The 25,423-nt window shown below is 47.4% G+C and overlaps 2 protein-coding genes across 6 annotated transcripts in view; one reads left to right on the top strand and one right to left on the bottom strand.

Moving 5' to 3' along the window:
• The window catches only part of LOC140715166 (dynamin-binding protein-like), a 63,328-nt gene extending 59,485 nt beyond the window's left edge, over positions 1-3,843 (top strand). For all 5 annotated transcript variants that reach the window (XM_073026964.1, XM_073026961.1, XM_073026962.1 and 2 more), the window contains one exon: positions 1,447-3,843. In XM_073026964.1, coding sequence (XP_072883065.1) covers positions 1,447-1,632 — 186 coding nt within the window. In that variant the 3' untranslated portion in view covers positions 1,633-3,843. The remainder of the gene's footprint in view (positions 1-1,446) is intronic.
• The window catches only part of abcc2 (ATP-binding cassette, sub-family C (CFTR/MRP), member 2), a 131,650-nt gene continuing 110,037 nt past the window's right edge, over positions 3,811-25,423 (bottom strand). The window contains exons 24-32 of the mRNA XM_073026959.1: positions 24,787-24,942; positions 22,697-22,896; positions 21,047-21,173; positions 20,211-20,312; positions 18,798-18,941; positions 17,763-17,921; positions 14,566-14,732; positions 7,845-8,039; positions 3,811-5,864 (exon numbers count right to left, since the gene is read on the bottom strand). Of these exons, the coding sequence (XP_072883060.1) occupies positions 5,735-5,864; positions 7,845-8,039; positions 14,566-14,732; positions 17,763-17,921; positions 18,798-18,941; positions 20,211-20,312; positions 21,047-21,173; positions 22,697-22,896; positions 24,787-24,942 (1,380 nt within the window). The 3' untranslated portion in view covers positions 3,811-5,734. The remainder of the gene's footprint in view (positions 5,865-7,844; positions 8,040-14,565; positions 14,733-17,762; positions 17,922-18,797; positions 18,942-20,210; positions 20,313-21,046; positions 21,174-22,696; positions 22,897-24,786; positions 24,943-25,423) is intronic.

Raw genomic sequence — 25,423 nt, forward strand, 5'->3', positions numbered from 1 at the left:
CCTATTAGCAGAGGAAAAAAAAATTTGGTTGAAATTAAATGAATTAAAATTATTTCTGGCACATCACCCCTGCAGTGTCAGGCCATAAGTCTTAGGAGCCAAATTAGGCCATTCAGCCCATCAAGCCTGCTCTACATTCAATCATGACTGATTTATTTTCATTCTCAATCCTATTTTCCTGACTTCTCCCCAGTACGTTTGATGTCCTTACTAATCAAGAACCTATCAACCTCCATCTTAATTATACCAAGGGAATTCCACAGATTCACCAGGCTCTGCCTAAAGAAATTCCTCGTCTCTGTTCTAAAGGGATGTCTTGTACTCTGAGGCTGTGCCCTCTGGTCCTAGACTCTCTCAGTTACAGGTGTCTCCCCTTTATGAATGTTCGCCTTACATCACTTCGCATTTACAAAAGACCTACATTAGTAACCTGTTTTCGCATTACAAAGAGGATTTTCGCTTTTATGAAAATTTTTCCCATATAAGTTAATGGTTCTTTGCTTTACACCATTTCAGCTTAAGAAAGGTTTCATAGGAGCACTCTACCTTTGTAAAGGTGGGGGGGGGGGGGGGGACCTGTACTAGGAACATCCTCTCCGAGTACACTGTATCCAGGCCTTTCAATAATCGGTTGGTTTCAATGAGATCCTCCCCCCCCACCCGCACCACCACTTCATTCTTCCTAAAGTCCAACAAGTTCTCAAGCATCAAATACTCCTCACATGTTAACCCTTTTACTCCCAGGATCACTCTCATATCCCTCAGAAAGTTGCAGGGAGAACTAATGCTCCTGAATGCATAAATCTAGAACGTAGAGCAATACAGTGTAGGAACCGGCCCTTCAGCCCACTGTGTTTGTGATGGCCCGTGATGACAATTTAAACTGCATGTGTGCCTACGTATGATCTATGTCCCTCTGTTCATGTAATTGTCTAAATGCCTCTTAAACGTTGCTGCCTTATCCGTTTCTAACACCTGCCCCGGCGGTGTGTTCCAGCAACGAACACTCAGTGTAAAAAATCTTGTTGTGTAAATCTCCTTTAAACTCACCCCCCACCACTCCTTAAACCTATGCCCTCTCGTGTTAGAAAGGTTTAGAGGGATATGAACTGAATGCAGGCAAGCAAGACTAGCTTCCACAGGCAACACAAAATGCTGGAGGATCTCAGTAGCTTAGGCAGCATCGTTGGAGGGAAATGGACAATTGACCTTTCGAGACCAAGGTCCTGAGAAAGGGTCTCAACCTTGAATGTTGACTTTCCATTTCCCTCCACCAATGCTGCCTGACCTGAGTCCCACTAGCATAATTTATGTGTTACTGCAGGTTCTTGTACCTCCCTCTCCGTACTTGGTTAGAATGGACCAGATGGGCTGAAGGGTCTTTTTCTCCTGCTGTATGACTCTGCCTCCCCAGGTCCACCTGACGGCTCTTCTCTCTCCGCCCAGGTTTACTACGCAGTGTACGACTTCAGGGCCCGCTGCGCAAACGAGCTCTCCATCGCCAACAACCAGCGGCTGCGAATCCTCCGCTTCCACGACATGAACGGGAACCGGGAATGGTGGCTGGCGGAAGCCAACGGCAGGCAGGGCTATGTTCCCGCTAACTATATCCGGAAAACGGAATACACGTGAGGGGAGAGTTGGGAATGGAACTAACTGCAGGTGTCATCTCATGCTTTACATAACTGGACAGAAGAGGAGACCAGGGCCTCCTGGTGGAACCAGACATCTCATTTCTTTCAGAAAGGGATTGGACTTAACTTGGGACAAATGCTGGAGCTGATCTCGGCCAAACCTGCTGAGACGCATCCTTGTCGAACAAAAACATCCAGCGATGAACACAGTCCCATGTCTAAAGAACTTTAAACAGTTTGCTGATCTGGCCTTTTCCCTCGGCCCCTGGTTTCCATGACAATCAGTCTGAGGTTAGGAGCGGGATTATCCCGTTGTGTGTTGGTGACAGTGCTGGGGCCCCGAACGGCTGCTGTGATCACACACAATTGATGGGATGTCAGGATCCCTGGGTGCTGGGGCCAAGGCATGTTTACAAAGCCAACAGTACCGTATTGTATAAATGCAGCATTTAAGCTTGATGTATCATTGAATGTTCAAAGGTGTTTTACACGACATATGGCAGAGTTTTATAAGTTACTCGGTTTGAGTATTTTAGCTGTGTCAAGTTGAAGTAGAAGCCTGGTCACAACTCTCAAGATGCTGGAATAACTCAGCGGGTCAGGCAGCGTCTGAAGTGGGTAAGGGACAGTTGGCGGTTTGGACCAAGCAGCAGAGATCGCAGATAGAGAGCTTGGGAGAGGATCTTACCGGACCCTCATTGAAGAGCCGAGGAAAACCTCTTCAACGTGGGCAAACCTTGAACAGCAAAGTGTGGACAGGAGACTGCAGCTGCTGGAATCTGGGAACCACCCAAGGTGCTGGAGGAACTCGGAGGGGTCACACAGCATGTGTGGAAGGAAATTTACAGTCCAGACAAAGAGTCAACAACTGTCCCATTTCCCTCCATAGATGCCGCTCGACCCACTGAATTCCTCTAGCACCTAATGTGTTGCTCTAGATTCCAGCATCTGCCATCTCCTGTTTCCCCTGCCCTGGGCATGTTAGGTCAGCTGTCCATCTTGAGAACTGTGGGCAAAGAAGTTTTACTCCAGACTGTGACTGAAGAAAACCAAAGGAGGTGATTACAGCACAGTACAGGCTCTTCGGCCCACGATGTTGTGCCAACCTTTTAACCTACTGTAAGATCAACCTAACCCTTCCTTCCCACCCTCCATTTTCCTTTCATCCATGTGCCTGTCTAAGAGTCTCGTAAATGTCCCTAATGTATCTGACGGTACCATTGCCCCGTCAGAGTGTTCCACACACCTGCCGCTCAGTGTGTTAAGAAACCTACCTCTGATGTTCCTCCCCCCCGACTATCCGATCACTTTAAAATCATACCCTCTCATTTCCGCCCTGGGAACGTGTCTCTGGGTGTCCGTTTGACCACACCTCTTGTCTCATACACCTCTCATCCTGCTTCGCTCACGGGGGGAAGGCGGGGAGAGAAGGAGTTTTTCAAAACCAAATGCAATAGAACTGAAGCTGCTCCTGGTATCAACAGCTGGGGGAAACCACTCAAGAATGGGTACTGGTCAGTGGGATGCTGGGAAACGGGGTCCAGGCGAAACGCAAAGCCAAGTGTCTGCCTAACATGCGTGAATCTTCTAAGCGGAGAGCCCCAGCGATTGGACATCAGCTCTTCCTCCCACTAACACGGGCTTCCACAGCTACCCTGTGATCAATGTGGGCTCTTTATAACAATGGCTTGAAGATCCTTTCTCCGAGGTTACTCTGTGTGCTTCCTAACCACGTTGTCAGCCTGTGCTACAAATGTAATGTACTGCTGGAGAATCTTATTCTTGGCTGTTGGGTAAGTGAGCGACTTGGGTCTATCACAAACCCAGTCTCCATTAAGCCTTGACCACAGCAACTGTGGGGTTGTGATGGTCCATCCTCCTGACCCGGCCTCACCTAGGCAACCGGACAGAATCACCAAACCTGTCTGGGTCAGCTGGGAATGTGGTTCTGCGATATCCCACCTGTGGAGGACAGACTTGGTGCTAAGAAAACTGTGCTGGGAAAAGGAAAGGACTCTTTTGACTTTACACCCCCTAACTCCAAGGAGCACCCTTGTGAGAGACATGCGACTGTGAGTATCTGTGAGCAGAGCACATCTGTATTCTGTAAATATGTCACCATCTCACAGAGTGGACACAATCAACACCTGGAGCCAACAAATGAAGGGAATGTCTGTTCGGGAATTAAAAAGATTTTTATTTCTCCAAAGTCTTTGTACGTGTGTGTGAGGGGGAGAGAGTGAGAGAGAGGTCTAGGCCCAGAATCCTTTCATTGCAATTTCAGTGAAAGAATTCAATCTGAAGCAAGCTTGCTTATGGAGGTGGAATGGCTCAGGCACCTTGATAAACTATAATTCAGAGCTATAAGGCCATTTGATGGACGTGGACTGTGACATTATGTGGGATACAGTACATTGCTTCTTCAGGATGCTTGGCACGTCTTCGGCTGTGTGTGAATGGGTATTGGTACTGGTTTATTATTGTCACAGCTATCATTGGGGAGGAGATACACAGCTCATATGCAGATAGGGGAGGGGAGAGTGGGGATAGAAACAGAGGCTGGGAGGTGTTAGGTGGAATGTAGAGCCAAGTGAGGGCGGTGGGGACAGGGTGAGGGGACTAGACCCAGTGGGAGGGTGTGTGGGTGATGTTGGGCAGATGGAATGGGTGGGAGAGGGGAAAGAAGCAGGGTGATGGGTGTGGGAACAATTAGAGGAAAGAGAAAAGAGACAGGAGGAGGAGCAGGTTACTGCAAGTTGGAGAGTTAATTCATTGTAGACAGTCCAGAGAGGAAAATGAGGCGCCATTCCTCTAATTTGTTTTTAGATTCACCCCAGCATCGGCAGAGGCAGAGAAACAGACAGGTTGGTGAGGGAATAGACAAACCGGAATTCCAGATGGAGCATTTAATCCTACGTTGCAGCTGAGGCTGCTGTAATGTAATGCCCACACTACCCGGAGCCCCTCGGTAACTCAAAGCACCTTTAACGGCAAAACATCAATGGGTTCCTCACGGGAGCCATTGTCAAATGGAAGTCAACATAGAGGCAGGTGGCAAGGAGATGGTCTGGTCAACCAGTGGTGGGGGGAAAGTTATAAGCCTAAAGTAGTGGTGGGGTTGTAGAGGGGGTCTGGAGGATATTGTTGGGGAGTTACAGAAGGAATTGGAGAGTAGTGGTGGGGTTGTAGAGGGGGTCTGGAGAGTATTGGGGAATTAGAGAAGGAGTTGGAGAGTAGTGGTGGGGTTGTAGAGGGGGTCTGGAGGATATTGTTGGGGAGTTACAGAAGGAATTGGAGAGTAGTGGTGGGATTGTAGAGGGGGTCTGGAGGATATTGTTGGGGAGTTACAGAAGGAATTGGAGAGTAGTGGTGGGGTTGTAGAGGGGGTCTGGAGGATATTGTTGGGGAGTTACAGAAGGAATTGGAGAGTAGTGGTGGGGTTGTAGAGGGGGTCTGGAGAGTATTGGAGAATTATAGAAGGAATTGGAGAGTGGTGGGGTTGTAGAGGGGCTCTGGAGAGTTACGGAAGGAATTGGAGAGTAGTGGTGGGATTGTGGAGGGGGTCTGGAGAGTTACGGAAGGAATTGGAGAGTAGTGGTGGGGTAGAGGGGCCATAGAAGGGAAGTTGCTCAACGGAATTTGGTAGGAGAATTATAGAGGGAATGTAAAGAGTATTGGTGAGTAATTGTGGGGGATTGTAGCGAGGGTGGTGCTGGGGAGAGGGAGTATGGTATAATAGAGAGGAATCCAGGCAGCCAATGGTGTGTGGGTTAAATCCACGGGAAGCTGAGGATGCGAGTATTGAACTGGGGGGAGGTGGTGAGATGTGAAAGCCATGGGCACACGATGTGTGTGATAGATCCCAGTCGATGCCAGGTAACCTTGACATTCCGCTGTGTGCCCATCGCAGAGACCTAGGCACGCCTCCCCTGTCTGAGGAGGTGCTGGGTGTGAGATCCCAACTGCAGCTCATTACAGTTCAGAAGGTCAGGATCTTTTACATGAGAGAGCAGTCTGAGACACTGAGGTGGAGATCGTCGACACTTGTGCCCTCCTTCCAAGCGGTTGTTCACCAGCCCTTATTGTGCTCAGAAAGACTCTTAGAGAGCTGTGTCCCCTTCCAATGCTACGCCAGCATCCAGCGCCATATGGTAGAAGAATCCTTTGCTTTGGAGGAGCGCAGCAGGGGTGTCAAATTCCAGGATTTTTCCAGTGTCCAGAACCATCACCCTACCAGACAAGATAACAGTTATTAATGACTCTGCTTCCTTCTGAGCTGGTCCCCCCGAGAGCCACAGACAGAGGTGAGAGGGGAAAGATTAACAGGTGATCTGTGGGAAAGGGTGATCAGAATCAGGTTTATCATCAGTGACAAGGAGTACGTCATGGAATTTGTTGTTTTGTGCTGCAGTATAATATGAGACTGAAAATATAGTTACAGTGCAATAAAAATATTTTAAATTGTGCAGAAGAGGAACTGTGAGGTAGTGTTCATGGACTAGAGGGGAAGAAGGCCTTCCTAAAATGTTGATTGTTGTCTTCAGGCTCCTGTAGCTCCTCCCCAATGGTAGCACGAGGTAGAGGAGGGTACGCTTCCCACACTTGGACAGGGACATGGATTGGACATGTTTAGAGAGATATGGGCCAAATGCAGGAAAATGGAACAAGTTTGTAGAGAGATCGCAGACTGTTGCAAGAAATATAAGGTTGTTATAGTGAGGTGATTTTTGACTTTCCATGTATTGATTGGATTTCCATACTGCAGAAGGACCAGATGGGATAAAGTTTGTCAAAGGTGTTCAGGAAAGTTTCCTTAATCCATACATACAAGTTCCAGTGAGAGAGTGTGCCTTACTTGGTTTTCTTTTAGGGAATGAGGCAGGGCAGGTGACGGAAGTTTTAGTAGGGGAACATCTACTGATCATAAGGCCGTTAGTTTCAAAGAATAAGAAATACAAGTAAACAGTTAAAGAAATCAGGAGGGCTGAGAGAAGGCATGGGGTTGCTCTAGCAATCGACGTGAAGGAGAATCCTAAGGGCTTCTACAGATATGTTTAGAGCAAAAGGATTGCAAGGGACAAAATATGGTCCTCTGGAAGATCAGAATGATCTATATGTAGAGCCAAAAGAGGTGGGGGAGAGCGTAAATGGATTTTTTGGCATCTGTTTACTCAGGAGGTGGACAAGTGAGGCAAAGCAGCCTCAAAGTGAGGTTATGGACCTTGTACAGATAACAGAGGAGGAGGAGGTGTTTGCTGTCTTGAGGCAAATCAGGGTAGACAGATTCCCAGGAATGTGTTCCCGCAGACCCTGTTTGGGTCAAGTGCAGAAATTGCAGGGGCCCTAGCAGAGGTGTTTAAATTATCCTTAGTGACAGGGGAGGTACCGGAAGATTGGAGGTTGGCTAATATTGTTCCAGTGTTTAAGAAAGGCTCCAAGAATAAACCAGGAAATTATGGGCCAAATGACATCAGTAGTGGGAAGGATATTGGAGGGTACTCTAAGGAAGCAGATGTATGACTTTGGATAGACGGGGATTGATTAGGGATAGTCAGCATAGCTTTATGCATGGTAGGTCATGTTAACCAATCTTAGAGAGTTTTTCAAGGAAGTTACCAGGACAGTTGATGAAGGCAAGAGAGTGGATAGTCTGTGGACTTCAAGAAAGGCATTGACAAGGTCCCACATGGGAGGTTGGTCAAGAAGGTGCAGTTGCTTGGCATTCAAGAGGAGGTGGTGAATTGGATTAGTCATTGGCTTTGCAGGAGAAGCCAAAGAGTGGTAGTAGATGGTTACCCCTCTGACCGGAGGCCTGTGACCAGTGGAGTGCCGCAGGGATCAGTGCGGAATCTGTTCATCGTCGATATCAGCGATGTGGTTAACTGGATCAGCAAATGTGTGAATGACTCCAGGATTGGGGGTGTAATGGACAGCGAGGAAGACGATTAAAGCTTGCAGCGGGATTTAAAGCATCTGAAAAATGGCAGATGGAATTTAAGTGTGAGGCGTTTCACTTCAGCAGGACCGGCCCGGGTAGGTCTTACACAGTGAATGCTGGGGCACTGAGTGTGGTGGAACAAAGGAATCTGGGAATACGGGTCCTTAACTTACTGAACGTGGTGTCACAGATAGGGTCGTAAAGAAAGCTTTTGGCACATTGGCCTTCGTAAGTCATGGGATCTTGCTGCACCGAGGTCAACCGGCCCTTACCGGGTGCAGTCCATGATGGTGAAGAGGCGGTGGGCGATGATGAGCATGGTGCAGTCGGCGAACTGGCTGCGGATGGTGCTCTGGATGAGTTCGTCCGTCTCCAGGTCCACCGCCGCTGTCGCCTCGTCCAGGATGAGGATCTTGGACTTGCGCAGGAGTGCCCGGGCCAGGCACAGTAGCTGCCGCTGCCCCACACTGCGGGGAGAGAAAACAGATCACGCAGAAGCTTGGTGAAACAGTGGGCTCTTGCATTAGATTGGCTTTATTGGTCACATATACATCGAAACAGTTCCTTAAGTTCGTCATAGTTAGGATTGCTCAACCTTTTTGCTCCCACAATCTATGCATCTCCGATAGCCTGTGACAAGCAAGTCCAGCTCCTGATCACGCAAGTCCAGTGGAACCATTTTTTACTGACAAGGGAAGGGGCATAAGCGGGTTCCTAGTGCCTTAAAACCAGTCTCTGAGCAGGTGTGGTTCACCAGATGCAGCCTAAGGGAAGGAAAACTCTGATTTCAAACCTCTGCTGCCTTGCAGCTAAACCCACTCATGGGGAAAGCTTTGGGAGTAAACCCCAAGGAATAATCCAGAGCTGGAGTCGCCATGTCGGTCCTACATGAGAGCAATGCTCCTGTAACTCCTGCGATTCTGCCGGTACCAAACTGTGTCAGTCCCTGCTGCGGCTTTGCATCCGGGGGAGCTGCATGGAGCGGGGGAGTCCGCTTGCTCTCTGTACTGTACTGTCCTGTATCACATAGAAAGCTAGGTCACAATATCTGTAGTTGACCCCGACCAACGGTGGGCCTGTACAGCAGCCTTTACATTGAAGCATACAGTGAAATAACAACACACAAAATGCTGGTAGAACACAGCAGGCCAGGCAGCATCTACAGGGAGAAGCGCTGTCGACGTTTCGGGCCGAGACCCTACGTCAGAACAGTGAAATGCTTTGTTTGTGTTAACAGCCAACACGGTACAAGGATCTGCTGGGGGCAGCCCTCAAGTGTAATCATGCTTATATAACAGCGCCAATACAATGTCCCCATAACCTCCTAACCCTAACCATACGTCTTTGGAACATGGGAGGGAATTGGGAGACCCAGAAGGAGAACATACAAACTTGTGCCCTTCCCAGGACTCCTGTTACCCGTCCAATTTGTGGCCAAGGGCTGAACCACATCCATATCTCATGTACAAATGTCCATGCCACGTGTGTATACACAACATAGACACACTCGTGCATATGCAGACCCATACTGTTTGCAGGCAGACATGCACACACACAAACTTACAAGCAAGTGTACGTATACAAATTGAAGTTAGCGTAACACTGTTAGAGTCCAGCTTCAAGGAGTAATGCCTCAAAAATGCGGTGTCCATCATTAAAGACCCCCCCCACCACCACCCAGGGCATGCCCTCTTCTCATTGCTACCATTAGGTAGGAGATACAGAAGCCTGAAGGCACACATTCAGTGATTCAGGAACAGCTTCTTCCCCTCTGCCATCCGATTCCTAAATGGACATTGAACCCTTGAACTCTACCTCACTACTTTTTATATTTTGCACTACCTATTTAATACAACTACTGAATACATATATTCACACTGGAATTCTGTTTTTATCTATTGTTATGTATTGTATTGTGCTGCTGCCGCACAGTTAACAAATTTCACGGCATGCAGAGATAGTTAAACTAGATTCTGCCCAATTAACCTACTAATCCTTGCGTCTTCAGAGCAGCAGGAGGGAATCCATGCAATCGTCGGCAGAATGTAAAAGCTCCTCGCGTGGAGGATTTGAACCTGGGTCACTGCCGCTGTAACCAAAGACGCACAGGTTCGTAGGTTAACTGGGGAGTGTGGGCTCGTTGTGTCACATGCTGTGTCTGTAAATAATAAATAAAAGGACACAGCAATACAAACATACAGAGAGGCATACACATGTACATCCATGGACCCTCATATACAATGCTGCTTTCTATGTACATAAGCAGGCATAACTTCCTCACAGTGTACACAGACAAAACTACACACATGCACCAAGTACACACACTGTTTTATGTACACCCCACAGACACACACTATTTGTGTCCAAAAGCACCCATGAATACACACAGGATACAGTAGTAATTCCCATGTTATGCACCCATACCATGTGTACACTGCAATGTACGCAGATACGAGTCTCGCCCATGGTGTGGTTGTTCCTCTCCGCGCATTGGGTGGTAACCTTGCCACTTCTTTAGCATCTGTCCCGTGGCTAGCTCGATGCTCAACCCATCACGGATGGAAAGTGCGCTAGGAGCCGGCCGGATTCGAACCCAGGACCACTCGCCTCGGAGTCCGGTGTAGATACCACTGCACCACCAGCCGGCAAGTTACCCATGCTTACAGGCTTGTAGATGCAGACGGTGCAAACTTGTTTACTCCTACGTACACAGGATGTACCTGTATGTAGGTACAGGTGCCCAGCATGTCATACAGCATTCGCACCACCATGTCTGCTGACCATCAAATGCCCATCCAATCCTGTTTACCAGCCTTTCAATCCTTTGCTCATCATAAACAAGAGATCCTCCAGCTGCTGGAAATGGAACCTATAACAGTACAGACCCTTCGGCCCACAATGTCATGCTGACCTTTTAACCATCTCCAAGATCAATCTAACCCTTCTGCCATACCTAGCCCTCCATTTTACTTTCATCCATCTGCCTAGCTAAGAGTCTCTTAAATGCTCCTAATGTGTCTGTCCCTACCACCACCCCAGTAAGGTGTTCCATGCACTCACCACTCTCTCTGTAATTAGAGAGACATCACTTCTGACATCACCCCTATACTTTCCTCCACTAACCTTAAAATTACACCTGCGCCCCATATTATCCATATTTGCACTGAGATGAAGTTTCTGGCTGTCCACTCTATCAATGCCTCTTATCATAGATCTCTATCGTCACCTCTCATTTTCCTTCACTCCAAAGAGAAAAACCCCAGCTTACTCAACCTATTTTCATAACACATGTTTCTCTAATCCAGACAGCATGTGTTAAATCTCCTCTGCACCCTCTTTAAAGCTTCCACATCCTTCTTAAAATGAGGCAAGAACTGAACACAATATTCCAAATGTGGTTGAACCAGGGTTGTTGCAACATTACTTGGTGGCTCTTGAATTCAATGTCTGGACAAATAAAGGCCAACACACTATACACCTTTTTAACAATCATCACTTGCACAGCAACTTTGAAGGATCTATGGCTGTGGACCCTCAAGAACCAGAAAAGGATTGTTTTATTTCCACTCGCTGCCTCCTACCAATTAGCCAATGCTCTAATCATGCCAGTAGCTTTCCTGTAACACCACATACAAAACGCTGGAGGAACTCAGCTGACCAGGCAGCAACTATGGACAAAAGAGTCCGACTCAGATTTTTCCACAGATGCTGCCTGACTGCTGAGTTCCTCTAGCATTTTGTGTGTGTTGCTTTGATTTCCAGCATCTGCAGTTGTTCTCTTGCTCCTGTAATATCATGGGCTTCTAATTTGATAAGCAGCCTCAAAGGCACCTTGTCAAAGGTTTTCTGAAAGTCCAAATACACAATATCCACTGCATCCCCTACATGTAATCTCCTCAAATAATTCCAACAGGTTCATCAGGCAAGATTTTCCAGTAAGGAAACCATGCTGATTTTGTCCTATCTTGTCCTGTGTCACCAAGTACTCTTAACAATTGATTCTAAAATCTTCCCAACCACTGAGGTCAGGCTAACTGGATTATAATTTCCTTTCTGCTGCCTTCCTCCTTTCTTAAAGACTGGAGTGACATTTGCAATTTTCCAGTCCTCTGGCACCATGTCCGAGTCCAGTGATTTTTGACAGATCATTACTAATGCCTCTACAATCTCTACTGCTACCTCTTTCAGAACCCTAGGGTGCAGTTCATCTGGTCTGGGTGTCTTATGTACATTTAGGTCTTTCAGCTTTTTGAGCACCTTCTCCCTTGTAACAGTAACTGCACTCACTTCTCTTCCTTCACACACTACAACACCTGGCAAACTGCCAGTGTCTTCCACAGTGAAGAATGGTGCAAAATACTCATTTAGTTCATTTGCCATCTCCTTGTCCCCGTTATTATTTCTTGTTTTCTGTAGGTCCTATATCCACTCTCATCTCTTTTTTTTTACATACTTCAAATACCTTTCACTATCCACTTGGTATTGTTTTCTAGCTTGCTTTCATATTTCATCTTTTCCCTCCTAATGATTCTTTTAGTTGCTCTCTGTAGGTTTTTAAAGCTTCCCAATCTTCTGTCTTCCCACTAATTTTTGCTTTGTTGTATGCCCTCTCCTTTGCCTTTACATTCGTTTTGATGTCCCTTGTCAGCCACAGTTGTACTAATTTGCCATTTAAGTATTTCTTTGTTTTTGGAATCCATCTATCCGGCACCTTCCTCATTTTTTCCAGAAACTCAAGCCATTGCTGCTCTGCTGTCATCCCTGTCAGCATCTCCTTCCAATTTACTTTGGCCAACTCCTCTCTCATACCGCTGTAAATTCCACTGAAATACTGCTGTGTCAGACTTTATTTTCTCCCAATTTAAAGTTGAACTGAATCATATTGTGATCACTACCTCCTCAGGGTTATTTTACCTCAAACTCCCTAATCACCTCCAGTTCATTACATAACACCCAATACACTACAGCTGATCCCCTAGTAGGCTCAACGATAAACTGCTCTAAAAGGCCTTCTCATCAGCATTCAACAAACTCACTTGCTTGGGATTAATTTCCAATGAGGAAACCTGATTTTCCCAATCAGTTGAAATCTCCCATGACTATCATAACATTGCCCTTTGACAAGCCTTTTCCATTTCCTGTTGTAATCTGTGGTCCGCATCCCAGTTACTGTTGGGGGGCCTGTATATAACTGCCATCAGGAACCTTTTATCCTTGCAGTTTCTTAACTTAACCCACAAGGATTCAGCATCTTCCGATCCTATGTTACATCTCTCTACTGATTTGATGCCATTCTTTACCATGCCTCCCCCTCAGCCTACCTTCCTATCCCTCTGATACAAAAAGCATTCTACTAGGGTGCATCACAACCTGGTATGGAAGTTGTCCTGTCCAAGACTGGAAGAAGCTGCAGAAGATCGTGAACGTAGCCCAGCACATCACACAAACCAATCTTCCATCCTTGGACTCACTTTACACCGCACGCTGTCGGAGCAGTGCTGCCAGGATAATCAAGGACACGACCCACCCAGCCAACACACTTTTTGTCCCTCTTCCCTCCGGGAGAAGGTTCAGGAGCATGAAGATTTGTATGGCCAGATATGAAACAGCTTCTTTCCAACTGTGATAAGACTGCTGAACAGATCCTGACCCAGATCTGGGCCGTACCTTCCAAATATCTGGACCTGACTTGCACTACCTTACTTTCCCTTTTCTATTTTTCTAATTATGATTTATAATTTAAAATTTTATTATATTTACTTCAATTTGTACTTCAGGGAGCGTGAAGCGTAGAAACAAATATCACTGTGATGATTACAATAATGATGATTTATTACAATAAAGTATAATGATACTGCAATGATGATACTACAATGGACATTCAGGTCCCAACTACAACCATCCTTCAGTCACGATTCAGTGATGGCCACAACATCATATCCAACAATCTGTAAAAATGCAATAAGATCACCCAGCTTATTTCTTATACTCCTGTGCACTGAGGTATGACACTTTCAGTGCTGAATTTGCTACCCCTTTTGATTCTGCATCCCTAATGCACTGATACTCACCCTGCTGGCTGCAATTATGTCCTGTCCAGTCTGACTGCACACTATCTTTGCTTTTTTATCATCCATCCTATCCTGGGTCCCTTCACTCCGGTTTCACCCCCCTGTCTAATTACTTTACACCCTTCCACCCAGCCAAACTTCCTTGGATTCCACGCCTCTGGTCTCTGTGAATGAGTCTACCATGGAGAACCTTTCCAAAAGCCTTACTAGAATTCATATACACCACATCCACTGCTCTACCTTCATCAATGAGCTTTGTCACATCCTCCAGGCATTCAATCAGGCTTGTGAGGTATGACCTGCCCCTCACAAAGCCGTGCTGACTATCTGTAATCAGACACTGATTCTCTAAATTCTCACAAATCCTGTCATGAAGAATCCTCTCCAATAATTTGCCCACCACTGAATTAGGACTCACTGCTCAACTGTATAATTTCCATTGGGTTCCTCTCTTGAGCAACACACACCTGTGGCTTCAGGACCAACAAAAAGGTGAAGATTCAGTAACACACACACACACACACACACACACACACACACACACACACACACACACACACACACACACACACACACACACACACACACATTACTGGAGGAACTCAGCAGGTCAGGCAGTATCTATGGAGGGATGATCAGACGACGTTTCGGGCCAAGGTCCTTCATCAGGATGGGAAAGGAAGTGGGCAAAGTCCAGGTTAAGAAGGTAGGGAATGGGAAGTTGGGTAGGTGGGATGAAGTAGGAAGCTGGGTGGGGGATGGGTGGAATAGGCTGAATGATGCAATGATAAATAGACCAAACACTCCATTATATGCACAAACACACATGCTCACAGGCTGATGACATGCATGGTGATTGATCGTTGGACGGATGACCGAGAGCTGGGATCTCCTCGTGTGGTTGATGGAGGCAGTGACCTACCTGAGGTTCTCGCCTCCTTCTGATACTCCATGCTGCAGCTTGTCAGGGAGGCCGGTGATAAAGTTCTTCAGGTGAGCCAGTTCCAATGTGTTCCACACCTCCTCATCGGAGTACGTGTTGAATGGGTCCAGGTTCATCCGGATGGTACCCGAGAACATCATGGGATCCTTGCAAAGTTCAAAGGGAATTTATGCTACTTTAAGATTCATTTTCTTGCAAGCATTTACAGAAAAATTAAAAATAATAGAATCATAAAAAAAGCTACACATAAACAAGGACCGACAAGCAACCAGAAGAGAAACTGTGAAAATATAAACAATACTGAAAACATGAGTTATAAAACATCTTTGAAAATGAGTCTACAGGTTGTGGAATTAGTTCAGTCAAGTTATCCACACCGGTTCAAGAGCCTGATGATGACTGTTCCTGAACCCGGTGGTGTGGGACCTGAGTAGTGAGAAGAGAGCGTGGCTAGGATGATGGGGGTCTCTGATGGTGGTTGCTGCTTTTCTGAGCATGCAAATGTGCTCGGGTGGGGAGGGCCTTTGCCTGTGATGGGAGTATGATGGATAGCTCGAGTCTGGGCAATGTGCCAAACGGGGTGGCCGGAAAGTGAACGATGAGATTAACTAAACGGGAGTTCTGTTGGACAGGGCAGGCGTAGAGACAGCTGCTAGAACCTGCAGTGAAAAGCAAGACACTGGAGAAACTCAGCAGGCCAGGCAGCTTCTGTGGGGAGAAATGTAAAATTGATGCTTTGGGCCGAGGCCCTTCATCGGGATTAAAACATAACATGGATAAGGACGAGAGGAACAAGAGCTCTAGTCATGATGTGGAAGCTTTAGAGAGGGTGCAGAAGAGATTTACCAGAATACTGCCTGGATTAGAGAGCATATTTTATGTGAATAGGCTGAGCAAGCTGGGGTTGTTCCTTTTTGGAGCAAAGGATGATTAGAGCTGACTTGATAGATGTGTATCAGATGACAAAGTAATGCATAAAATGGGCAGCCAGGGCATCTTCAGGACTGATGCAGGGTCTTGGGCCAAAATGACAACTGTTTATTCCTCCCCATAGATGCTGCCTGACTTGCTGAGTTCCTCCAGTACCGTGTGTGTGTGCGCGTGCGCACGCTCTGGAGAATCTCTTGTGCTTATTATTTTAAGGTGATTGGAGGAAAGTAGGGGGGGTGTTGTCAGAGGTAGTTATTTTTACACAGGCATGGTAGAGGCAGATACACCAGGGAGATTTAAAGAGATTCTTAGGTTAGATTGATCTTGGGGGAGGTTAAAGTTCTGCACATCATCGTGGACTGAAGGGCCTGTACATTACTATAATGTTCTGTGTTCTTTCTGCTTTGTGAGTTTTGATCAGAGTGTTGTACTTTTCAATGAGAATCATTAATTTTCATAATCCCTCCACTATGGAAAATATATCTTTTCTCATCAGAGATCAAAGCTGAATTTTAAATTGATTAAGGTGAATCATTTTACCTAGTCTTACAGAAAATAAACAGGCCATTGAGTCTGCTATACTGTCTCTATACCCATGACTGTCTGGCTACGCACAGCTCAAACACCATCTAGAAACCTGCCAATGACACAGCTATTGTTGGCAGAATTTATGATGGTGATGGGGAGGTGTACAGGGGTGAGACAGATCAGCTGGTTGAGTGGTGTCGCAACAACAATCTTGAACTCAGCATCAGTAAGAACGAGGAATGGATTGTGGACTTCGGAAATGGGATATCAAGTGCAAGTGTTCTCCACCATCAGATTTCTAAATTAACCCTCTATTTTTTCTTCTTTTTTTTGCCCTCTGCACTACTTATTTATTTTTAGATTGTAACTTATCATGTTTTATTATTATGTATTGCAATGTATTGTCGCCACAAAACTTTCATGAGATATGTTTCCTACCTACTTGTGTGAACTAGTGATATTCAATCTGATTCACTGACCATCATGCGGAAAAACTTTTTCACCCAGAGAGTGGTGGATATGTGGAATGCTCTGCCCCAGGAGGCAGTGGAGGCCAGGTCTCTGGATGCATTCAAGAGAGAGTTAGATAGAGCTCTTATAGATAGCGGGGTCAAGGGATATGGGGAGAGGGCAGGAACGGGGTACTGATTGTGTATGATCAGCCATGATCACAGTGAATGGCGGTGCTGGCTAGAAGGGCCGAACGACCTACTCCTGCACCTACTGTCTATCTATTGTTATCAAACACCTATTCACACCAATCCCATTTTACTATCCCACCTCCCTATCAACTTCTCCCAGAGTCGACCACTTACCGACAAACCGGGACAATCTAACAGTGACCAATTAACCTACCGACCTGCAGGTCTTTGGGATGTGGGAGGGAACTGGAGCACCCAGGGGACACCCACATGGTCACAGGGAAAACCTGGGTCAGGATCAAACCCGGGTCCTTGGAGCTGTGAGACAGTGGCCCTGCCCGGTGTGCCACGGTGCTGCCAAGGGTTGCTCTGAGCCAGTAACTCTTCCCCGGATGGCATCACGTGGATGACCCAGTGGTTGCTGTGTGTAGGATTTTGCTGTGAACAAAAATGATAACTGGGTGAAATAGTGGCGATAGTTGACTACTGGTTGCAGAGCACATTGTGAGATCCTGGGGGCTGGCTGTACACCGGTGCTCCTCTACATCCTGTGGAAGTAAAATCTATTTTCAAAGTGCATCTACTGTGTCTCAGCATATATTACGTTAGGATTCATTCTCTTGCAGGCACTTACGGAAAAATAAAAATATACAGTGGAATTTATGAAAGAACTGTACATAAGCAAAGACTGACAAATAAGCAAAGTGCAAAAGAAGACAAAAAAATTGTGCAAATAAAAAATAACTATATTGAGAGCATGAGTTGTGGAGTCTTTGAAAGTGAGCCTAGGTTGTCAAATCAGCCTTCTTTGTACACATGTGGCCTTCTGTGTTGATGTGTCCTGTGTATATACGTGGTCTATGTACGTGTGTTGCGTGTCCCGATGAAGGGCCTCAATTTGAAACATCAACTGTTTATTCCTTTCCATGCTGCCTGGCCTGCTGAGTTCCTCCAGCGTTTTGTGAGTGTGTTTCCAGCATCTGCTGAATCTCTTGTGTTTATCCTGCGTACGCATGCGGCCGCCTGCGCACAGACGTGTCCTGTGTGAATGGGAGCCCGTCTGTGTTCCCTACCTACCTGTGGGATGATGGTGAGTCTCTGCCTCAGGTCATGAAGGCCAATGGTGCTGATGTCCAGTCCGTCGATGAGGATCTTCCCCCCGGCTGCTTCGATGATGCGGAACAGACAGTTGGTCAAAGAAGACTTCCCAGCACCTGTCCTCCCGACAATGCCAATCTGTGAAAGAGAGGTGAGAAAGAGATGAGGGTTGATATTGGAGAATAGGACGTCCAGTATCTGGGGGAGAAAGACATCAGGTAAAACAATTTGGGGGATGGGTAGGGGGGGGAAGAGGATTAGGATGCTTGGATGGGGAGAGGGGTTGGGTGAGTTGGAATGGGAACAGTTTGGGATGATTGGATAAGGAAAAATTTGGAATGGTTAGATTGGGAGAAGAGTCGAACAGATGGGAAGATGGTTGGGGCAGTGCTTGGGAAGAGAATTAGTAAAGCAGGATAGGGAGAAAAGTGGATGGGAGGTTTGAACATTTGGATGGAGACGAATAGGATGATTGGATGGGAAGGACGTTGGTACATTTGGGTGGAGAGACTGTTGGGATGGTTGGATGGAGAAAGCTGGGATAGTTGGATGGAAAACAAGTTGGAACATTGGATGGAGAGTGTTGGGATGGTTGCATAGGAGGGCATTGGGATGCATGGATACAGAGTGAGTTGGGACAGATGTAGAAGGTGTTGGGATGGTTGAGTGGAGAAAGTGTTAGAACAGTTGAATGGGGAGTGTGTTGGGACAGTTGGATATTGTGGAAGTAGAATGGAGTGGGGGTCAGATAGCTAACAGAGCCTCAGCTGGAGTACTGGATCAGTTATTGGTTCTAGGTTCGGATGTATCAGAGTTCGTGCAAACATCTGCTGATGTACTTCTATCCCCTGTCATCTTGTACTCCTTCCCCTCCTTCTCTCCCATCTTCTTATTGTGGCTTCTGGTATCAATAAGCAGTCTTGGCCTGAAACATTGACTGTTCACGCCCCTCCGCAGATGCTGCCTGACCTGCAGAGCTCTTCCAGCACTTTGTGTACGTTGCTGAATCTTTACCTTCTCGTTGGTCCTGATGTCACAGGAGAATCCTCGCAACACCAGGTCCAGCTCTGGCCGATATCGCGCCTCATAGTCCACAAATCTGATCTCGCCCTTTGATGGCCAGCTCTTTGCTGGTCTGTTTTCCAATACCCAAGGTGCCTGAGGGACATGAGATAAATAAAATTAAAATCCAACGGACAATGCATTTATCGTTCTGTTAAAGGCCGGTTCCTTACTGAAGAATGCGTGGGGATAGGATAGTGGGCGTGGGGTCAGGTGGGTGCACGGAATTCAATGCCAGGGATCTTCATAGAGGTAACTACAAAAGCCATGTTTAAGAGACTTTTAGATAGGAATATGATAAGCCTAGACAGAGTAGACAGGACAGACTAGTTTTCTCAGGGTCGAAATGTCTAATGCTAGAGAAACATCTTCTGTACTCTTCTCCATAGATGCTCCCTGGCCTGCTGAGTTCCTCCAGCATTTTGTGTGTGTTTCCAGCGTCTTCAGATTCTCTCTTGTTTGTGAAGAAGAGGACACGCATTTAAGATGCGTTCAACCGAAATGTATGGGGTGTTTTTTTTTACACACAGAGTGATCAGTGCCTGGTATGTGCTGTTAGGAGTAGTGGTGGGGGTAATTATGAGGCTTTTAGATAGCTGTGTGAATGAAGGGATTATGGACATTGTGTCAGCAGAAAAAGTTAGTTAGCGGTTTAATGACTAGTTTAATTAGCTCAGCAAAAAGGCCTTGTTCTGGGTTCTACATTCTAAGTATCAGCCAGGATGTAGATTGTAAAAGCTTAAGATTAAGGTACAACTTTATAAACCATTGGTTAGGCCACAGCTGGAGAACCACGTACAGTTTACTGTCGGAAGGATGTGATTGCACTGGAGAGGAGGCAGAGGAGATTCTTCAGGGATGAAGCATTGTAGTAATAAGGGGAGCCTAAAAAAACAGAAACACTGGAAGAACTCAGCCACTCCAGCAGCATCTGTGGAAAGAGAGGTGAGCTTGGAAGAATGGACCTTTCCTCTGGAAAGGCTGGGTTTGATCTTGCGCTGGATAAGGTTGCTACATTCTAAAGATGTACGGGTTAGGGTCAGTGAGCTGTGGGCATGCTCTGTTGGCGCCAGGAGCACGGCGACACTTGGCTGCTCCCAGCACGTCCTCGGACTGTGTTAGTTGTTGACACAAACGACACATTTCACTGTTTGTTTTGCTGTGACTAATCAAGCTAGTCTTTAATCTTTATCTTTGATCGTTCAGGCTGATGCCATGCTGAATCTCAGCGTAAATCAGATGCCTTGTGTCTCGGCTCCACTCTCCATGCAATTTAACCGCCCCATGTGGCCGGTGTTCCCCTGACCGCACTGTCCCGGCTTCCCTCTCCCACGGGACTCTGCCCCTCCCTCCCAGCCTGGGCACCTCATTTTCCAGCTGGCTGTACTCGGCCACTCTCTCCACCGACACGATGTTGGTCTCCAGTTCCGATGTCTGCCTCACCAGCCAGTTCAGGGCCTGCGTGACCTGCAGAGAAAAAGAGGGGTGAGAGAGATGGTTAAGTACAGAGAGAGGGGCGGTGGGGGCATGAGGAGGGGTACAGTTCACACAGTGCCCAGCCTAGAGGCAACACTCACCACTGCATGGAACTGAGGCTTGGTGTAACTAATGAAATCCTGACTCCCCCACACTGCGACAGGACGGTGTCTGTGTCTGTGATTCCCCCCCACACTGTGACAGGACGGTGTCTGTGTCTGTGATACCCCCCAGACTGTGACAGGACAGTGTCTGTGTCTGTGATTCCCCCCACACTGTGACAGGACGTGTTCTGTGTCTGCGATTCCCCCCACACTGTGACAGGACGGTGTCTGTGTCTGTGATTCCCCCCACACTGTGACAAGACGGGTTCTGTGTCTGTGATTTCCCCCCACACTGTGACAGGACGGTGTCTGTGACTGTGATTCCCCCCACACTGTGACGGGACATGTTCTGTGTCTGTGATTCCCCCCACACTGTGACAGGACGTGTTCTGTGTCTGTGATTCCCCCCACACTGTGACAAGACGGGTTCTGTGTCTGTGATTTCCCCCCACACTGTGACAGGACGGTGTCTGTGACTGTGATTCCCCCCACACTGTGATGGGACATGTTCTGTGTCTGTGATACCCCCCACACTGTGATGGGACGTGTTCTGTGTCTGTGATCCTGCACGCTGTGACAGGATATGCATATCTGATTCCCCACAATGGGCTGGAGACTCACATTCAGTGCGTATGAAATGGAGAGTCCAACTAGCCCACTCTCCAGGTTTCCTCTGGACACCACAGCAAACAACGCAGCGAAGAACACCACCAGGTTGCCGACAAACTCCAGCCGAATTGCAAGCCACCTGTCAGCAAAAAGAGACGTTCAGAGCACCGTCTCCCAATGGCACGGTAGAACAGAGGTTAGCGTAATGTTTACAGTGCCAGAGATTGCAATTCCTGCCGCTGTCCGTAACGAGTTTGTACATTATCCCCGTGACCCAGTGGGTTGCTTCCCACATTCCAGACATACAGGATACGGTTAGAAAGTTGTGGGTAAGTTATGTTGCTGCCAGAAGCGTCACATCCTTGGACTGTGTTGATCATCGACAGAAATGACGGAGGTCACTGTACCTGTGACAGTTAAAGCTAAGGCTTTAAATGCACATGGACACGTCTCGATAACCTCTCACAGAGAAACAGCCCAAGTGCTTTTCTGAGCAGGGAATAGTTTACGTGCTAATTATGGTTCAGGGGTCCTTCCCCGTGTTAGCAGCTCCTGAGAATGAATGTAAAGTGCTCACTTCCCAGTGAAGAAAACACTCCCAGCAGAGGAAACTGCAGATGCTGGAATTTTGGAATAAACTAAACCCCCCCCCCCCCACCCAAAAAAAAAACGCTAGAAAACCTCAGCAGATCAGGCAGTGCCTGCGGAGAGAGAAGCAGGATTAATGTTTCAGGGTCCTTCATCAGAACTTGTCCTAGTTTCTCCATCACCTAGGTCAACTTGCCCCCTCTTCTCAGTCCTCGTGAAGGGATTCTAATCCGAAATGTTGCTCAGTTTTCCCATCATTTTCTGCAGTTTTCCCACACCCTAAAAGTCTCAGCCTGCAATGGCGACTGTTCATTCCCCTCTATAGGTGCTACCCGACCAGCTGAGTTCCTCTAGCACTTTGTGTTTCGCTCTGGATTTCCAGCATCTGCAGGAATTCTTGTGTTTCCAGACACATGATTCTGTGTCAGATTTCCAACATCTTCAATATTTTTATTTTCAAACAGCTATTGGTCCAGAGATGTTGGCGCGTGGCCTAGTGGATAAGGCATCGGTCTAGTGATCTGAAGGTCACTGGTTCGAGCCTCGGCTGAGGCAGCGTGTTTGTGTCCTTGAGCAAGGCACTTAACAACACATTGCTCTGTGATGTCACCGGTGCCAAGCAACATGGGTCCTAGTGCCCTTCCCTTGGACAACATCAGTGGCGTGGAGAGGGGAAGGCTTTACTGCCGGTCTCCCATACAACCCTGCCCAGGCCTGCGTCCTGCAAACCTTCCAAGGCGCAAATCCATGGTCTCACGAGACTAACGGATGCCTAAAAAAAATAGGTCCAGAATCATAAAGGGCCAAGATTGTAAATGTCCTCCCCTTATGGGAAATTGAGTTCAAGAGCTGTGAGGTAATGTTGCAGCCTGTCCTGTTCTATATTCTGTACGCCAGGGATCGCAGGGTCACCTCTGCTGAATTACTACATTCCAGATCTATGGAATTAATGGAACCAAGTTTCCCAGTGGCCATGCAGAACTCCACTGTATAATTCATGTGGTAACATAACATCAAGGCACTGTAGCCAAGCTGTTTGATTCTACTCAGAGCTCTTAGGGGAAGCATCCATACCTGTTCGAGATAATCCAGGGAAAGACACACTTCTGGTTGTTATCCACGATCTTCTCGTTGTGGACCAGGAAGCGTGCCTGGTGTCCATAGGCGCGGATCAGGGCCAGACCGGTCACTGTCTCCCCAAAGTGGGAGTAAATGGGCGACCGCGTGACAGAGTCCAAACGGCGGAGTTGCCTGGACGTGACGACGTAAAACCTCTGAAATGAGAAGCATTTTGCTGATCAGTGACAAGAGACGACAACAAATTAGGCCATTCAGCCCATCATCTGCTCAACTATACAATCATAGCTGATTTATTTTCCCTCTCAGCTGCATTCTCCTGTCTTCACCCATGGCTGAACATGGTGTCAAGGACCCATAAAGTCTCCAAGATGCAACAGGATGATGGCTGAATTTACACAAACATTCCTAATCAGTCTTAGTCTTACAGTCAGCAACAGAAATAAAGGAATGTTGGATACATTTAACAACCTTTATTTACACTGTCCTAACACACACTCCCTCTACGCCATCCTATCACACATTCCCTCTACGCCATCCATCGCACACTCCCTCTACGCCATCCATCGCACCTTCCCTCTACGATGTCCCATCGTACCCTCCCTCTACGCCATCCATCGCACCTTCCCTCTACGCCATCCCATCGTACCCTCCCTCTACGATGTCCCATCGCACCCTCCCTCTACGCCGTCCCATCGCACCCTCCCTCTATGCTGTCCCATCGTACCCTCCCTCTACGACGTCCCATCGCACCTTCCCTCTACGCCATCCCATCGTACCCTCCCTCTACGACGTCCCATCGCACATTCCCTCTACGCCATCCATCGCACACTCCCTCTATGCCATCCATCGCACCTTCCCTCTACGCCATCCATCGCACTCTCCCTCTACGCCATCCATCGCACTCTCCCTCTACGCCATCCATCGCACTCTCCCTCTATGCCATCCATCGCACCTTCCCTCTACGCCATCCCATCGTACCCTCCCTCTACGATGTCCCATCGCACACTCCCTCTACGCCGTCCCATTGCACCCTCCCTCTACGCCATCCCATCGTACCCTCCCTCTACGACGTCCCATCGCACATTCCCTCTACGCCATCCATCGCACACTCCCTCTACGCCATCCATCGCACCCTCCCTCTATGCCATCCATCGCACTCTCCCTCTACGCCATCCATCGCACTCTCCCTCTATGCCATCCCATTGTACCCTCCCTCTACGACGTCCCATCGCACATTCCCTCTACGCCATCCATCGCACTCTCCCTCTATGCCATCCATCGCACCTTCCCTCTACGCCATCCCATTGTACCCTCCCTCTACGACGTCCCATCGCACCCTCCCTCTACACCATCCATCGCACCCTCCCTCTACACCGTCCCATCGCACCCTCCCAGGACAGAATTTTTCCCAATAAATAGTTCTTTCTTGTAAAATTCCATATAACTTATGTTTAGTTTATATTTTTCTAGTCAGTAATGTTTATCTGATGCTATGTGCCTGTGATAATCTAAGTAAGCTTTTCATTGCTCCTGAGGAGGTTGAATTAGACTACAACCATTTAAACTGGTTAGGGGTGAAAGGTGAAAAGTTTAGGGGGAACCTGAGGGGAAACTACTTCACTCAGAGGATCATGAGAGTGTGGAACGAGCTGCCAGCACAAGTGGTGCATGCAAGCTCAAATTCAACATTTACCCGACATTTGGATAGGTACATGGATGGTAGAGGTATTTAGGGCTAAGGTCCCGGTCCAGGTCAATGGGAGGAGTCAGCTTAAATGGTTTGGCATGGATTAGATGGGCCAAAGGGCCTGCTTCTGTGCTGTACTTCTCAATGACTCTATGGCTCTGTACATAGATGTATTTGTGAATTAGACAATAGAATCAAATTTGACTTTGAAATTCCCACTTGGATTTACTCATGACTGGTCTATACTGCTGGACAACAACTCAGCTCTCAGCCACAAGCGGAAACCTCCTCCCTCAATCATATCCCTGCTGGAAATACCACCCCTACCGGATGGGCCTGATCCTTTGCCTGGCGTTTCACAATGCAACAGGCACAGGGAGGTTCCTGCCGCACCAACCTGTACGAAGTAGTAGAGAATGGCAAGAGGCACGATCACAACGGTGAAGTAAGGTGTGGCCAGGCAGATGGCCAGGAGCGTACTGAGCACGCCAAAGAAGCAGGACAGCCAGCTCCGAAACGACATTGGGATTGCCTCATCGATGGTGTAAATGTCCTGCAGAGGGAAGCAGACCAAGCTCACTGTTAAAGCTTTCACTGCCTTCCTAAGAACGCAGCGTGACCCAATCGAAGGGTTTTGCAGCTCTCTTCACTTTCTCAGCGACAACAGCCAAGTCAAACTGCTCCTTCCGATTTGGAGATTAAAGATTAACCTTATTTGTCACATGGACATAGAAACACAGAAATATACAATAAAATGAGGCATGTGCATTGATGGCCAACGCAGTCGAGTATTGTGCAGGGGTGCAGACCGCCAGTATCGCTAACTTACTAATCATAACCCATACATCTTATGGAAGCTGGAGCACTCAGAGGGGACCCAGACAGTCATGGGGAGAATCTATAGACAGCATCATTGAATCCTGATTACTAATGTTGCAAGGTGTTACGCTAACTGCTACAGTACCATGGACCGCTACAGTACCATTTTGCCCCAGTGCATTGTTGTAATGAAATTAACTATATGGATAGTGTAC

Source organism: Hemitrygon akajei, chromosome 23 (assembly GCF_048418815.1).
Source record: "Hemitrygon akajei chromosome 23, sHemAka1.3, whole genome shotgun sequence".
In the NCBI taxonomy this organism is placed as follows: Eukaryota; Metazoa; Chordata; class Chondrichthyes; order Myliobatiformes; family Dasyatidae; genus Hemitrygon; species Hemitrygon akajei.